The sequence below is a fragment of the Babylonia areolata genome, chromosome 8 (genome assembly GCF_041734735.1).
Source record: "Babylonia areolata isolate BAREFJ2019XMU chromosome 8, ASM4173473v1, whole genome shotgun sequence".
NCBI classification, from domain to species: Eukaryota; Metazoa; Mollusca; class Gastropoda; order Neogastropoda; family Buccinidae; genus Babylonia; species Babylonia areolata.
Window position 1 is genome coordinate 19712473 of NC_134883.1, and position 16966 is coordinate 19729438.

General features: G+C 42.7%; 1 protein-coding gene across 1 annotated transcript; it reads left to right on the plus strand.

Moving 5' to 3' along the window:
- Nucleotides 1-485: 485 nt before the first annotated feature.
- LOC143285079 (inositol-pentakisphosphate 2-kinase-like) lies at nucleotides 486-16445 on the plus strand. Its single transcript, XM_076592285.1, has 13 exons — nucleotides 486-585; nucleotides 2966-3142; nucleotides 5074-5140; nucleotides 6778-6920; nucleotides 8334-8423; nucleotides 8713-8771; nucleotides 9472-9544; nucleotides 10821-10912; nucleotides 11755-11903; nucleotides 12487-12625; nucleotides 13383-13485; nucleotides 14594-14667; nucleotides 15932-16445. Exons 1-13 carry the CDS (start codon nucleotides 505-507, stop codon nucleotides 16296-16298), a joined length of 1614 nt encoding a protein of 537 aa, XP_076448400.1. The 5' UTR covers nucleotides 486-504; the 3' UTR covers nucleotides 16299-16445.
- Nucleotides 16446-16966: the final 521 nt, after the last annotated feature.

The following is a 16966-nucleotide window of genomic DNA, read 5'->3' on the forward strand; positions in this document are numbered from 1 at the left end:
TACATGAGCTCCAACACACACACACACACACACACACACACTTGACAATAGTTGGTCAGTACTGAAAAGCGTCTCTTGCTCATGTTGAGAAGTGAGAACACGGCTTTCATGAGGCAGAAAGGCTGGCAGCCTATTTCGACAACGGACGTATTTCTGTTCATTGGTTCGTGATTTCCACTCATGATTGCCACGGAGCCCTTGATGAGGTTGTGTCCTGGCAAACCAGTCCCTGCACACAGTTCAAAGTACAGGACCTGTGGGAAGGGGTTATTGGGTCCCAGTTAAACAGTCTCAAACCCCGCAACAACACGCCAGGGGCCCAACCTGCAAGGCACAGACACCTATACGATTTTTTTTTTCTTCGTGCTGCAAGGTTCGTGACAGTAGGCTACGCACGCAATGCCAGCGCGCGCTCAAATCGTCACATGGCAAGGGAGACAAATCCCGACTGTCCTAGTAGTTTTCAGTCAGTGAGGTACGTTCAGTGGTCGCGAAGAAAATGGAATGAAAGGAGGCAGACAGTCAGGCATGGATTGGCAATATCGTGGAGAGGGAAATTGTTCCCTTGTCGTTGCTGATTCAGTGGTGAGTGTTATTTGAAAAAAGAAATGTATGATTAGTATTATATCATTTTTATGCTTACCTTCGATATTGTTTCCTACTTAAAGTTCTCAGAGATAACAAGTTAATCTTTATTTCCATCAGGCTGACTCCTGAAGCACTCCCCGAGTCATGGCCTGTTCTTCATCACTGCCAGGATCTGTTGGGCTTGTTAAGCAGGGAAGTTAGGGGACGGGAGCTGAGGAAACGCTAATTTGATTCAAAGATAATTTAAAAATTTTACGTGCGTTGCAAATTCTTTTGTAGATAAACAAAAGAATGATTCAGACCATCCACGCCGAAGTTTAGCACAGATTTCGCTTTGTGATAACATCACGAAGCACACAATTTGTTCAGTGACCACAGTGATTCATTGCAGTGGTACTGATAGTGACAGGTCATGTACACATTACTACTCTTTGACCGCACATCAGCACCAAAATCAGGATTCACAGGAAGAAGTTCGAAGTGGACACAATGACAGTCCAAGGGTTTGTTTGTTTTTTGTTTTCTTTTTTTCTTCTTTTTTTTTCCATTTTTTTCCCCTCCCTGTCATTAAATTTGCTGAAAAATGAACAGCTTTCTTTCAAACACATTAACATTTGTGGTTTGCCGATGTGTATTTCTGAAAAACAAAACAAAAAAAGTCTGTCCTTTTTCGTTTTGTGTTTAAGACCTGCAAGAGGTAGCTAAGATCATCAACTGGGGGATGGTGGTCAGGGAAGGACAATAGTTCAGTAACTGAAGGAGGTGTCACTGTGTTTGGACAGTTCTGTATACACAACACCACTTCTGCTAAGTAGCTTTACCCAACATGCTTAGTCAGGCCTTGAGAGGAGGGTGGGGCGGAGAAGCAATCAGTATCAGTAGCTCGAGGAGGCGTCACTGCATTCAGACAAATCCATATACGCTACACCACATCTGCCAAACAGATGCCTGACCAGCAGCGTAACCCAGCGCGTAGTCAGGCCTTGAGAAAAAATAAAAGATAATAAATAATAAATAATTTTTTTTAAATGAAATAAAATAAATAAATAAATTAAAAAAATAATAATAAAAAAAGATAATAACCCCCCCAAAAAAAACAGAAACAAAAAAAATATTAGAAAAAAAAAACAAAAAAATAAATTAATTAAAAAAGAAGTACTACTACTACTAATTATATTCATAAGGCACAAAAACTTGATGAAGTCAACTATAAGCGTACCAAAGAAAAAAACAACAAAAAAACAAATAAATAAAATAAAATAAAAAAATTAAAAAGACAACAATGATGATAAATAAGCAAATAAATGTAAAACATGCAGACACACATGCACACATACACACACATATATGCTGTTCTTTCTCTGTTTCTGGACCTTGTATTTGGAATGAACTTCCTCTTTCGCTTCGTCAGGTCTCCACACTCAGCTCTTTCAAGTCTGGCCTTAAAACCCACCTCTTCACAAGATAGCCCCCCTCCCCTACCTCTTCCTTGTCTTCAGTTTCTTCAGTTTTAGAGTTATGCATGCGTGTGAATGACTGGTGTGAAAACGCTCAGTTTTGTCTCTGCACAAGATTCAGCGCTATATAAATACCATCATTATTATTTATTATTATGCAAGAGGAGGATTCAGCAACATTTTGATAGATCTCCACATGAATATATCTCTGCATCAACCAATCCCTGTCTTGAATAAGAATTTGAAGTGGATTCTGGAGTGGGAACTAGATGATTTAAATTATACAAACCCGGGTGATTTATCATCAGGTTATGCCATCTTCGTCTTTCTGTTGGTGTACAAAGACAAGACTCCTTACACAACTTTTTTTTATGACATCCCATTAACTACCCCTAGAAAAGTTTTGATTGCCTCTAAATGCAGCTGTTCTAAAAGTATGTTTGCATGTTTCAGTACTGTCAAAATTAGGTCATTGTGAAGGGGGCACAAACAAAAACCAGTTAAGTGATTCTATCAGTTATCAGTCAAATGTGATCTTTTTAGACGAACATGGAGGATTGGATTTGGAGTTAAACACACCATTAGATACTGAAGAAAAATAATGAACATAAGGCGAGAAGTGCTCATTGCTGTCCAGTAAGTATATTTGTGTATTTGAGAGGGCAAGGCTTTACTGATGTTTGGGTTTTGGGGTTCTTTTTTACCCCCAGTAATTGTTCACTGTTTTCAGGCTGCTATTTATCAGTGTGATTGAGAGTATGTGCATTCTGTTTCATGAAATCTGTTTTTAACTGGAACATTGTGTCATATTTTGAGTCAGACCTGGGGTGGGAACTGGCTAATGCTTGTCACTAAAACTTAAACAGTGTTTTCATACCAAATAAAGTAATATTGTTTCCTCAATTTTGTTGCCGTTGCAGAAGAGAAAAGTGTATCGTCTGATCAAACGGCATTATACAAAGAAGTTTGGGTTGTTCATGGAGACTGGCAACAGCGAAGGCAAAGTGCAGGCAATTCACAGCGATCTCCAGCAAATCATCAGCTACACACGATGGGTCATGCAGCCTCTCTTGTCTCCCAGTTATGTGGTTATACCGGTAAGACTGTGTGCTTGCTTGTGTTACATACATTTCCATGCCTTTGTGTATGTGAACTAAAAGGCATCATTGAGGGTTTTCTAACACTATATTCAAAGTCACGGTCTCACTGATGGTGGTTTCTTCGTTGAAACTCTTAGACTTGAATATTCTTTGTTTTGCATCTTCTAGTCATTGTTCTAGAAAATAAAGCCAAAGATCTGTTATCCTTGGAAGCCTTTAAATGCTTTAATGTTTTCTTTGGGAAGATCGAGCAATGGATTGATGCATGACCTCGTCCGCATGGGCAGAAAAGAAGCAGACGCTGTCATGTCCAGCAGTGACAGAAGACATTAGGTCCTGCTTAATCAAACACTAAGACACCAGCTGAAACTGCCTCCAGCTTGCATGCATAATGATGCTGGCCACAGATAGTAAAAACCCTTTGTGTGTGCTGGCCTTGTTCACATTGATCCCGTCATTTTGGGAGGATCCAATTGTCACCAAAGATTGTTGCACACCTTGTCCAAGCTAAGAGAGAAATGAAGTGGACAATGACCTTGTCGATGCCAATTTGGGCATTTTGAACCTTACATTAATAATGAGTCCACCCCCTGTTGTGATGGCTGTAGTGCTGTACATGTCAGATGTCTGTTGTGATGGCTGTAGTGCTGTACATGTCAGCTGTTTGTTGTGATGGCTGTAACTAGTTGTAACTAGTGCTGTAATTATCAGCTGTCTGTTGTGATGGCTGTAGTGCTGTACATGTCAGCTGTCTGTTGTGATGGCTGTAACTAGTGCTGTACATGTCAGTTGTCTGTTGTGATGGCTGTAACTAGTGCTGTACATGTCAGCTGTCTGTTGTGATGGCTGTAACTAGTGCTGTACATGTCAGCTGTCTGTTGTGATGGCTGTAGCGCTGTACATGTCAGTTGTCTGTCGTGATGGCTGTAACTAGTGCTGTACATGTCAGCTGTCTGTTGTGATGGCTGTAGTGCTGTTCATGTCGGCTGTCTGTTGTGATGGCGGTAGTGCTCTACATGTCAGCTGTCTGTTGTGATGGCTGTAGTGCTGTTCATGTCAGCTGTCTGTTGTGATGGCTGTAGTGCTGTACATGTCAGCTGTCTGTTGTGATGGCTGTAGTGCTGTACATGTCAGCTGTCAAGTTCCAGAGTCCACTCAGCACTGCTGACACAGGGGACAGCACTGACATCCTGTGTCACATCAGTCATTGCACAGGTGGCAGACAGTGCACTGTGTGATCAGGCTCTAGGCTGCATGCTGAGTCAGGCATATAACAGGGATATCATTATTAATATCATGCACTCATTTATATAATTATATGCATGATGAATTATTAAACATACCAGGTTTGATTTCACACAGTGACACACATACTGACTGGACCCTACTGTTGCCATGTCAGTCTCATTGCTGTAGGATAGGGGGTTATTTGAAAGAGTGAAAGTCGTTTGTAAATAATTAGAACTTTATCAGTTTGGAATATTTGAGGAGAGGGTGTGTGTGTTGGGAAGTGATTTTCAGCTATGAACCAGCTTAGGGCACAAAATGTTAAATATTTCAAAAAGCTATTACTAAGTCAGACTGTTTGAAGATCAGATCACAAGATGCCACAGCTGGAGTTGCATCAAGACATTTGAACAAATTTATTATTTTATATGTTGTGAACTGAGTGAACCATAAAGCTCATTGTTTGTAATACATAGTGACCATTTCTCTGTCTGTGGTTTAAATGTTTTTTGCAATATATATATATTACAACTGTATGTGTGATTGTACTAAAAGTTCCTCTGTGTATGTGTGTGTGTGCACGCGCACATAGCATGTGTCACAATATATGTGAGGATGTCTGCAGGTAGTGTTGTATGTCATTAATTAAATATCTAGGAATGTCATTAATTAAATATCTAAGAATGCACTTGTTCTTCCAGAAACTGATTACTGTGGATGAACAGTTTGTGGCCAGTGTGGTGAAGCAAGTCAGCAGTCAACGACCAGGTATCTTTTTTTTTCTTCTCTTTTTTCTCCCTTTTTTTTTTGTTGTTGTACAATTTCCTCTTTTCACTTCACACTTTGCATCTGGAACATGCCCTGTCATTTTGTCAAGTCCAGAAAATAACATGTAATAGATTTTGTTTTGAGGTGTTATAAATACTGAAAGAGATCAGACAATAACTTTATTAACAATATCTCATTTATATTTATATGGTATATTATATATATATATATATATATATATATATATATATATATATATATATAAGCTGTTAAGCTACAAGTACACCAGTTTTAAAAACAAGTCTTGAATTTGTTGAAATTGTTGTCGTTCAATAAATGGAACTCCAAACAGTGAATGGAAACACAAGCAAGTGGAATCCTTACAAACCTTTCATTCTTAGCAGCAGAAAAATGTGCCCAGCAGATGAACAGTATCTGTGACCCAGCTCCTTTATCATGTTCATGGATTGTTTATCAAGCAGTTGTTCAGGAGATAGAATGTGCAGTAGAGTTTCTGCATTCTCCCAGAACCTCTTTTCCAACCTCTCCTTCAGTTCACAGTCTGCACAGTGTAGGAATAGAGACACCATTTATGTTTTACAGACTGTGACCTGTGTGCTTTCTGTAAGGTGTGTGCAGGGGGGGTATATTTATCCTTTATATGATGAATACATACTTGTGTTAAATGTACTGTGTTGCACAAGCAGTTAGAGGCTAGTTTTGATGCAGATACTTGTGCCCAAAGGCATGTACCTTTGTTGAAGTGGTGACATGATGAATGTGTGATGACAACTACTGTTTGCTATGTATTGGTGTACAGTTAGTATATGCTGTGTCATAGTTGTATGACTAATTAGTGTTAATTATAATATTTGATATGGTCAGTATGAGTGTGTTATTTTTGGCCCAGTGATATATTTTGTAAACACAACTGGTCTTAAGAACTGCTCTGTCCACAACATCTGATAAAACTATATTACCTGTCTCATCCCCAAGAAAAAGAACCCCATGAATGATTACCATCCTGTTGCCCCAACTTCAAAAATAATGAAATGCTTTGGGAAATTTGTTCTCCGCCATCTGTTGTCTTTCACTGACCAACACCTTGACCATCTTCAGACTGACTACAAAGTATACATGATGCATTTTCACTCTCCTCAATAATGCTGTCATTCATTTAAATAACACAGGATCCTGTATTTGCCGTACTGGCAGGGGGAGAGCACTTTTTTTTCTTTTCAAATTCTCTGGCACTGAACTGGTTAATGCTCAGTTTCATTGCTGTTCCTCTCAGTTCATTGATATCGTATCATTTAGAAAGTGATGATCATGTGAAAACTGTATTGTTGTGCAAAATAGATATTTGTGACTGTACAGTCCTAGAATTTATGTTCATGATGAACATGAACTGTGCCTCTCACTGTACCCTTGCCTGGTTACTAGAACCATGCACTTCGGTTGGGGGAGAGGGGCAAGAAGAAAAATGAATACATTGTATACATTGAAATAAAGTCTGCTTAGCAGTTGTAGTCTAAGTTGGATATTTTAGTGTTTGCAGATATATTCTGTATCCTGTGCATAGCTTTGATAAGCAGAGGGAGAACTGTTTCACTGCATCCATGCTGTGGATGTTACAGCTCGGCGACTGAAGAAGACAGGAGACCGGGTGGACGAGGAATCGCTGTCAGCTCTGGTGCTGCCAGACTTCTGCTTTGTGTCAGACAGCAAGAGTGTCAGGAACGACTCATGTCCTCCTGTCACCATCAGTATAGAGATCAAGGTGAGCAGACATGTCCTGTGTCTATCAGTATTGACATCAAGGTGTCACCATCAGTATTGACATCAAGGTGTCACCATCAGTATTGACATCAAAGTGTCACCATCAGTATTGACATCAAGGTGTCATCAGTATTGACATCAGTCACCATCAGTATTGACATCAAGGTGTCACCATCAGTATTGACATCAAGGTGTCATCAGTATTGACATCAGTCACCATCAGTATTGACATCAAGGTGTCACCATCAGTATTGATGTCAGTCACCATCAGTATTGATACCAAGGTGTCACCATCAGTATTGAAGCCAGTCACCATCAGTATTGACATCAAGATGTCACCATCAGTATTGACATCAAGGTGTCACCATCAGTATTGACATCAAGGTGTCACCATCAGTATTGACATCAGTCACCATCAGTATTGACATCAAAGTGTCACCATCAGTACTGACATCAGGGTGAGCAGACAGGTTATGTCACCATCAGTATGATAATGATAAGAGGACATTTGGTACGCCAATTCCAGTGATACGTAAGCCCTTGGCGTTTGCAATGAAAAGCAGAATGACATTTGCATACTAAAAACACACACAGTACACCTGCACTCTTAAATCCTCCCACTCCAACCCCAACCAACAAACCCACACCCACTCCACACAAGATGTACACACACACACACACTCACTCACACACACACACACACACACACACACACACACACACACACACACACACTTTGGCCACTCAAAGTATATGAACATGTGCATGTTTAGAAATAGTAACAATAATAGTATAAGAATTAAGATAAAACATTAAAGTGAACACAAGAAATTAGTTACTGATTTGAATGGCTGGAAATAAATGAGTGCCCAAAGAGGTTTTGAAAGAAGGGCTAGAAGCAGCATGGCGGACAGGAAACGGGAGTGAGTTCCACGAAGAAGAAACCTGGAAAGAGAGAGTGCGTTTTCCGTATGATCTGGTTCTTTAAGATGGAAGAGATGGTCATCACCTGATGACCAGAGATGGAGAGTGGTAATGCAGAAGCTCAGAAAAATAAGGAGTCATGCCATTCATAAATTTGTAGCACAGGACAGAGAGTTTGTAATCTGTTCTTTTCTCAATAGTTAACCAGTAGAGAGAATGAAGAAGAGGAGTGACATGAGCAAATTTGGGAGAAGGTAAGGTAAGCAGTTTTGGACTCTTTGCTCCGAAGTCTTGATAACAAGTAGCAGAGACCTCCAGCAAGTAAGTAGTCCGACTAGATAGGACCAGGGAACAGACAAGTGTTTTTGTTGCATCCTGGGACAGAAAGTGCTGAATAGAGCTTACTCTGTGTAACTCAAGGTAACAGATTTGACAGATAAAGGAAATCTACTGGGTTATTTATTTTTTGTTTTGTTTTGTTTTGTTTCAGCCAAAGAAAGCCTTCATCTCTTCTGACTACTCTGATGAAATCTCTGAAAGCTCCGGTGTCTGCAAGTTTTGTATGCACCAGCATTTGAAGGTAAAAAAAAATGTTTGTTTTTAAAAACAGAATGGATCAAATCACTTGTTCTGATAAGTTACCTGGTTGATAAAACTAAAAGCATTGATCATACATGACAGGAAGTGAAAGGATATGAATGAGTTAGGCCATGCAGTTGATAAAATCACTTGTACTTGGTAAAAGCATTTATCATGCATGAAAGGAAGTGAAAGATAAGGGATATGAATGACTGAGTCAGTGAGTGGTATGGTCTGTGCTGACAGACTGTGTGCAAATTTAAGGTGATTCATTTGTTCTTTTGTTTCAGTGTCAGTCAGGACAATGGCCAGAGACAAGTAACTACTGTCCTCTGGATCTTTTCTCAGGGTTAGTCTCTGTGTGTGTGACTGTGTGTGTGTAACTGTGTGTGTGACTGTGTGTGTGTATGTCTGTGTGTGACTGTGTGTATGTGCAGCATCAATTCTCTGGATCATGGGAAACATGAAATTTAGAAATTGAATATTTGATCAGTACCAACTATTTTTCAGCAGAATGTTTGGAGAAAACAAACTGCAGCCCTGCTCACCTTGCACACAATGTGTGGCCTGCAGTTTAAATGTTAAGCACGGATCACCAAGCATTGTCAGATTTATCTGGGCATTTTACAGTCTTCAAGTTTTATTTTGTGGTCTGTGTTGACAGTGAGTGGTGTGTGGTCTGTATTTTAAGGTCTTCAAATTAATTAAACCGGGTCTCACTTTGTGTTCTGTGTTGACAGTGAGTGGTCTGTATTCTGAGGTCTTCAAGTTATACCAGCTATGAATAAAATCTAGAAAGATTCTCCAAACTAAAGTTACCAGTATTTTTGTCAGCAAACTCAATGTAAAGTAGGGAAAAGTCTGAATATTTTGATGACAAGTTATCTCGTCACTGTGGCAGCGAAGCATACATGCTTGCGCTGACGAGTTATCTCATCATATTGGCAGCCTAGGGGTTAATTCACATGTTTCATGTGTTCATGAATATTCATATTCAGTTTGATTATGATGTTGCATATAAATGTTGTGTTTGTTTTTGTTTTTTACAGAAACCAGGAACGAATGAAACATGCATTGCAGTCTTTGATCAAAACACCACAGAATAACTTCAAGTTATGGAGGGTATGTGTGATCATAACTTATCGTATTTGTTGCTAATTTGTTTCTGTGGTCAGTTCATTGGCTTTTATATTATTGTCATATTTTCCCTCCAGACTGGTTTCATATTCATTCATTTATCCATATAATTATTGCTATTACTACAGTGATGGAATAATGAATGGTGATGATAATGATTATGATGATGGAAAGGAAAGGATAAGAGTGTGACAGATATCCATTGAACACACTGAGCACACTGTAACAGATACCCATTGAACACAAGGGCATAGTGTAACAGATATCCATTGAACATTGTACACACTGAGCACAGTGTGACAGATATCCATTGAACACACTGAGCACAGTGTAACAGATATCCATTGAACACACTGAGCAGTTTGACAGGTATCCATTGAACACACTGAGCACACTGTAACAGATATCCATTGAACACACTGAGCACAGTTGTAACAGATATCTATTGAACACACTGAGCACAGTGTGACAGATATCCATTGAACACACTGAACACAGTGTAACAGATATCCATTGAACTTGCTGAGCACAGTTGTAACAGATATCCATTGAACACACTGAGCACAGTGTAACAGATATCCATTGAACTCGCTGAGCACAGTTGTAACAGATATCCATTGAACACACTGAGCACAGTGTGACATATCCATTGAACACACTGAGCACAGTGTACAGATACCCATTGAACACGCCTAGCACAGTGTAACAGATATCCATTGAATACACTGAGCACAGTTGCTGTTTGACAGCAGTAACAGTGTAACATATACTTTGAACACACTGAGCACAGTTGTAACAGATATTCATTGAACAACTGTATGAACAACAGTATGATAGATACACTTTGAACACACTGAGCACAGTTGTAACAGATATTCATTGAACAACTGTATGAACAACAGTATGATAGATACACTTTGAACACACTGAGCACGGTTGCTCACTGATGGCGGTAACAGTATGATAGATACACTGTGAGCACACTGAGCACAGTTGCTCACTGATGGCGGTAACAGTATGATAGATACACTGTGAGCACACTGAGCACAGTTCCTGACTGACAGTGGTAACAGTATGATGGATACACTTTGAGCACACTGAGCACAGTTGCTCACTGATGGCGGTAACAGTATGATAGATACACTTTGAGCACACTGAGCACAGTTCCTGACTGACAGCAGTAATGATAGATACACTTTGAACACACAAAACAAGATGTCAGCAGATACATGTAAATGGACTCGTGGCTGTGACTTTTCAGGATGGAGAAAATGTGTACAGTTCTGAACGGAGAGAAGACCTAGAAGACATACTACATGAGTGGTTCAACAACCCTTCTGTGAAGAAAAACAGGTAGGTGATATATACTACACTACATCCCTTCTGTGAAGAAAAACAGGTAGGTGATATATACTACACTAGTGGTTCAACATCCTTTCTGTGAAGAAAAACAGGTTGGTGATATATACTACACTAGTGGTTCAACAACCCTTCAGTGAAGAAAAACAGCGTGGAATCTCTCTCCTCTGCATCGTCGGCAAGATCTTCGCCCGCATCATACTGAACAGACTGGTTGACCATGTCTCCAACACAGTCATCCCTGAAGCACAGTGCGGCTTCCGCTTAGGCAGGGGAACATGTGACATGGTGTTTGCCGTACACCAGATGCAAGATAAGTGCTGTGAGCAGAACAAGGAGCTCCACATGGTCTTTGTAGACCTGACTAAGGCCTTCGACACAGTGAACCGCCGTGGTCTGTTGGAAGATCCTCCTAAAGTTTGGCTGCCCAGAGAGCCTAATCCAGCTGATTGCGTCATTCCACGATGGCATGCAGGCGAGAGTACAGGAAAATACTGACATGTCGGATCCGTTCCCTGTGGTAAATGGAGTGAAGCAGGGCTGCGTCCTGGCACCCACACTGTTCTCTATTCTCTTCTCTGCCATGCTGATTGACGCCTTCCAAGACTGACCAGGGCATCTACATTCAGTTTCACACAGTTTGTCCGATGGGAGACTCCATCAGTGGTTCAACAACCCTTCTGTGAAAAAAACTGTTTGTGACACTGTGTTGGTTACACTGTGTTGTTGACACTGTTGTTGACAGGATGTTGAGACTGTTGTTGACAGGATGTTGAGGCTGTTGTTGACATGTGTTGACACTGTTGTTGACAGGGTGTTGACACTGTTGTTGACAGGGCGGTGAACCTGTTCCTGGACATGGTGATAGAAATCCTGCTGATGTCGGTCTCCCCGGACGACCACCAGCCTCACTCTGACCTGACCAGGTCGCCCACCTTGCAGCGCTGCCAGAGCTCTTCCTTCATGTACACCAAGCATGGCCACAGTCAGTGTACCCATATAGATATATAGAGAGATATGTAAGTATTACATAGTGTATTATAGTGCTGGAACATCCCAGACATTTCACAGTTCCATCAACATTTGCCTTCAATTCTTGGCCCTCAGAGCGATGAACTTGAATGAAGATTCCTGCATATTACAACTTTTACGACATAGGGATGATAACTTGAAGACGTGTAAGTCAGTGACGTGCAGATGTCAGACAGTGACATGTGCAGGTGTCAGTCAGTTCGTGATATGTGCAGGTGTCAGTCAGTCACATGATGTGCAGGTGTCTGATAGTCAGTGACACATGCAGGTGTCTGACAGTCAGTGATATGGTATGTGCAGGTGTCAGTCAGTGACATGTGCAGGTGTCAGTGACATGTGCAGGTGTCTGTCAGTAAGTGACATGTGCAGGTGTCTGTCAGTCAGTGGCATGTGCAGGTGTCAGACAGATAGTGCCTTGTGCAGGTGTGAATCAGTCAGTGCCGTTTGCAGGTGACATACAGTCAGTGCGGTGTGCAGGTGTCAGACTGTAAGTGACATGACATGTGCAGGTGACATACAGTCAGTGCATCGTGCAGGTGCCTGTCAGTGGCTGCCGGAGGGCTGTGTCCTGGAGCGTGTGTATGCTGCCCAGCTGCTGGATGATATGGACGTAATGGGCGTGTACCCTATGTACCTGCACCTCATGACACACCTGAACAACCAGCCCTCCCTCTGGTACGTCACCCACCCACCCTCACTGGGGTCTACCCTCTATCTGAATCTCATGACACACCTAAACAACCACCCCTCCCTCTGGTACATCACCCACCCACCCTCACTGGGGTCTACCCTCTGTATCTGAACCTCATGACACACCTAAACAACCACCCCTCCCTCTGGTACGTCACCCATTCACCCTCACTGGGAATATCGTCTTTCACATGGTTACACCTTCTATCACTTGGGGCATGCACACTCCTGGCTACTGCTATGTATTTAGAGGAGTTTGTGATGACCAAGTGCATTTTGCTAGGTTGTTAGGCACATACAGAAAATGTTGTGGTCAGATGAAAAAAATCATCTTTTGTCATGTGATGTTGATGGCCATGATGATTACAGTCACCTTTCGTATCCAGTGATTGATGCTGTGGAAAAGTGGTTCCACAAAACTCTGACAGTGGTAAAGCTGAAGAGAACTGAATGCTGTGACTTTATAATGAGTGCAGGATGTTGCTTTCTCAGGCAGATTGCTGTACATTGTTTGTGTGTTTCCAAACAGTTGTAATGATAGCCATGAAATCTCTGTTGGGAAACAATTGAACATGAAAAAAAAAAAAGATTAATTTTTCGTGATATGACTTGAGTTAACCAGAAATATATTTTGTTGTAAATGGAAGGTGATGAACATTGGAAAGACAAGTGTTGTTCATTCTGTCTTGCTGTCTGTGCCATGCAAGATGAGAGATGTGAGTGACACCGGATGTGGTGACAGGTCGCAGTGGGGGTTTGATGGCCATTTTCCTCACAACTGGCTGCTGGACAGTGCTGCCTTCCATGCCCTGGACCCCACCTCTCTGGACTGGAAGGTGCAGACGGTGCGTGCCTTCTTTGTTCTCACCTGTTCCCTGGACCTTTGTTGGAGACACACACACACACACACACATGTACCTGTTGGAGACACACACACACACACACCTTCCTGTTGGACTTGTCCTTGTTGGAGACACACATACACACACACGTACCTGTTGGAGACACACATACACACACACCTACCTGTTGGAGACACACACACCTACCTGTTGAGACAGACACACACACCTACCTGTTGGAGACACACACACACCTACCTGTTAGAGACACACACACACCTACCTGTTGGAGACACACACACACCTACCTGTTGGAGACGCACACACACCTACCTGTTGGAGAAAGACACACACCTACCTGTTGGAGACAGACACACACACACCTATTTGTTGGACTTGGTTCTTGTTGGAGACAGACACACACCTACGTGTTGGAGACAGACACACTAGACATGCCACAGCCACAGTTACTCTCATATTGAGAGAAGTTGAAATCAACGGTGAAAATGAAAATGGAATCTGTTTCATTTCTAGATGACTGTAGATTCAAAATATTATTTTGCAAAGTTAAAGCTGTTTAATGTTATGTTCATAATATCTTCAAAGTATGTGTAAATGATCCTCAAAGTAATAGTTCAAGGAATGTTTGTGACACTCTGCTTTTGTACAAGCAATCCTGATGGGGAGTTAGAAATGTAGAAATTTCTGAACCAAGGAGTTGCACTATAATGATATGTGGTCTAGAGGTAAACTTATCTGCATAGGAAGCAGGAGAATCTGAGCGCACTGGTTTGAATACAAGATTCGCCAGTATTTTCTCCCCCACCTCTAGACCATGAGTGGTAGTCTGGTGCATCATTTAGATGAGACAATAAACTGAGGTCCCGTTTGCAGCTTGCATTTAGTGCACATAAAAGAACCCATGGCAACAAAAGGGTTGTCCCTGTCAAAATTGTCCCTGCTTCCACTGCTGCTGTGATGGTCATAGTCTGACACAACTGATTAGCATACTGTGGTATTTGCATGTTGATGTGGCAGAACATGTGGACATGTATGCGTGTTTGTGTGTGCATGTGTGTGTGCTTGTGTGTGTGCTTTGTTTTTTCTTCAGGTGAAACGATTCCTGGTGTCCAAGACTCTACAGGACTGTTCCATCATGGTGGCTGTGCGTCCCCTCACCAACAGGTCAGTTTGTTGTGTCTGGTGTCAGTGTGTTGTTGTTGTGACTGGTGTCAGTGTGTTGTGTCTGGTGTCAGTGTGTTGTTGTGTCTGGTGTCAGTGTGTTGTTGTTGTGACTGGTATCAGTGTGTTGTTGTGACTGGTGTCAGTGTGTTGTTGTTGTGACTGGTGTTGTAACTGGTGTCAGTGTGTTGTGACTGGTGTCAGTGTGCTGTGACTGGTGTCAGTGTGCTGTGACTGGTGTCAGTGTGCTGTGACTGGTGTCAGTGTGTTGTTGTTGTGACTGGTGTCAGTGTGTTGTTGTTGTGACTGGTGTCAGTGTGTTGTTGTTGTGACTGGTGTTGTTATAACTGGTGTCAGTGTGCTGTGACTGGTGTCAGTGTGGTGGTGTTGTGACTGGTGTCAGTGTGGTGGTGTTGTGACTGGTGTCAGTGTGTTGTTGTTGGGACTGGTGTCAGTGTGGTGGTGGTGTTGTGACTGGTGTCAGTGTGTTGTTGTTGTGACTGATGTCAGTGTGGTGTTGTGACTGGTGTCAGTGTGGTGTTGTTGTTGTGACTGGTGTCAGTGTGTTGTTGTTGTGACTGATGTCAGTGTGGTGTTGTGACTGGTGTCAGTGTGGTGTTGTTGTTGTGACTGGTGTCAGTGTGGTGTTGTTGTTGTGACTGGTGTCAGTGTGGTGTTGTTGTGGCTGGTGTCAGTGTGGTGTTGTTGTTGTGACTGGTGTCAGTGTGGTGTTGTTGTGACTGGTGTCAGTGTGGTGTTGTTGTTGTGACTGGTGTCAGTGTGGTGTTGTTGTTGTGACTGGTGTCAGTGTGGTGGAGTTCTGACTTGTGTCAGTGTGTTGTTGTGACTGGTGTCATTTTGTTTGACTGGTGTCAATGTGTTGTTGTTGTGACTGGTGTCAGTGTGGTGGTGTTGTTGTGACTGATGTCAGTGTGGTGTTGTGACCGGTGTCAGTGTGGTGTTGTTGTGACTGGTGTCAGTGTGTTGTGACTGGTATCAGTGTGGTGTTGTGACTGGTGTCAGTGTGGTGTTGTGACTGGTGTCAGGAAGTGGTGTGTGCATGAAGTGATGGTTACCATGGGGACAGGAAGTCGTGTGTGCAGGAAGTGAGGGTTACCATGGGGACAGGAAGTGGTGTGTGCAGGAAGTGAGGGTTACCATAGTGACAGGAAGTGGCGTGTGCAGGAAGTGAGGGTTACCATGGGGACAGGAAGTGGTGTGCGCAGGAAATGAGGGTTACCATGGTGACAGGAAGTGGTGTGTGCAGAGAGGTGGAGCAGACTGGCGGCAGCAGGGGAGGCAACAACGTGCTGCAGTTTGGGGGACGCTGGCACAAGGTGTCAGTGGCTCTGGTGGACCTGGACCCCAAACCCCTGGACAAGATCCCCACCTACTTCCGCCAGGCTACAGATATCCGTGCCTCCTTCCAGGACCCCTCTCCCTCCACCCCCTCCACCACCAGCCCTGCTGACAGGGAGCCCAGCATCAGTGTGGCTGACAGCATGTCCTGTGTCAGTCTGACCGCTGACCTCAAGGCCCGCAACAAGGGACAGTCAGTGGGTGAGGGCATGTCCTGTGTTAGTGTGACCTCTGACCTCAAGGCCCGCAAGAAGGGACAGTCAGACTTGTTGTGACCTTCACACTGGCCAGCAACAGAGGGAAGGATTGTTTGTGTGGACAGCCTGTATCAGCTTTGTTCTTCGTGACAGTAAATCCAACACACATAAAATACAGTCACACACACAGTCACACACACACACACACACACACACACACACACACACACACACACACACACACACCTGAAGGCATGAACATAAATGAAGAATTGTAATATAGTTTTCTACTCCCAGTGACAGTTCATTCATGTGAGGAAAGAATCATGTGACTGACAGGGTGTGTGTTGTCTGTCAGGGTTGTGAAGTTGTCTTGTGTGTCTGTAGGGGTTGTGTGTTGTCTGTGTCTGTCAGGGTTGTGTGTGTCTGTAGGGGTTGTGTGTGTCTGTAGGGGTTGTGTGTTGTCTGTGTGTCTGTCAGGGTTGTGTGTGTCTGTAGGGGTTGTGTGTTGTCTGTGTCTGTCAGGGTTGTGTGTGTCTGTAGGGGTTGTCTGTGTCTGTCAGGGTTGTGTGTGTCTGTAGGGGTTATGTGTTGTCTGTGTCTGTCAGGGTTGTGTGTGTCTGTAGGGGTTGTGTGTTGTCTGTGTTTCTGTAGGGGTTGTCTGTGTCTGTCAGGGTTGTGTGTGTCTGTAGAGGTTGTGTGTTGTCTGTGTGTCTGTCAGGGTGTGTGTTGTCTGTGTGTCAGTC

Bases quoted from the DNA above. Each gene is read 5' to 3' on its own strand.
- LOC143285079 (XM_076592285.1), top strand. From the start codon at position 505: ATGAAAGGAGGCAGACAGTCAGGCATGGATTGGCAATATCGTGGAGAG. The intron at 12,626-13,382 runs GTACGTCACCCA...ATGTGGTGACAG, and splicing joins AACAACCAGCCCTCCCTCTG to GTCGCAGTGGGGGTTTGATG. The intron at 13,486-14,593 runs GTGCGTGCCTTC...TTTTTTCTTCAG, and splicing joins TGGACTGGAAGGTGCAGACG to GTGAAACGATTCCTGGTGTC.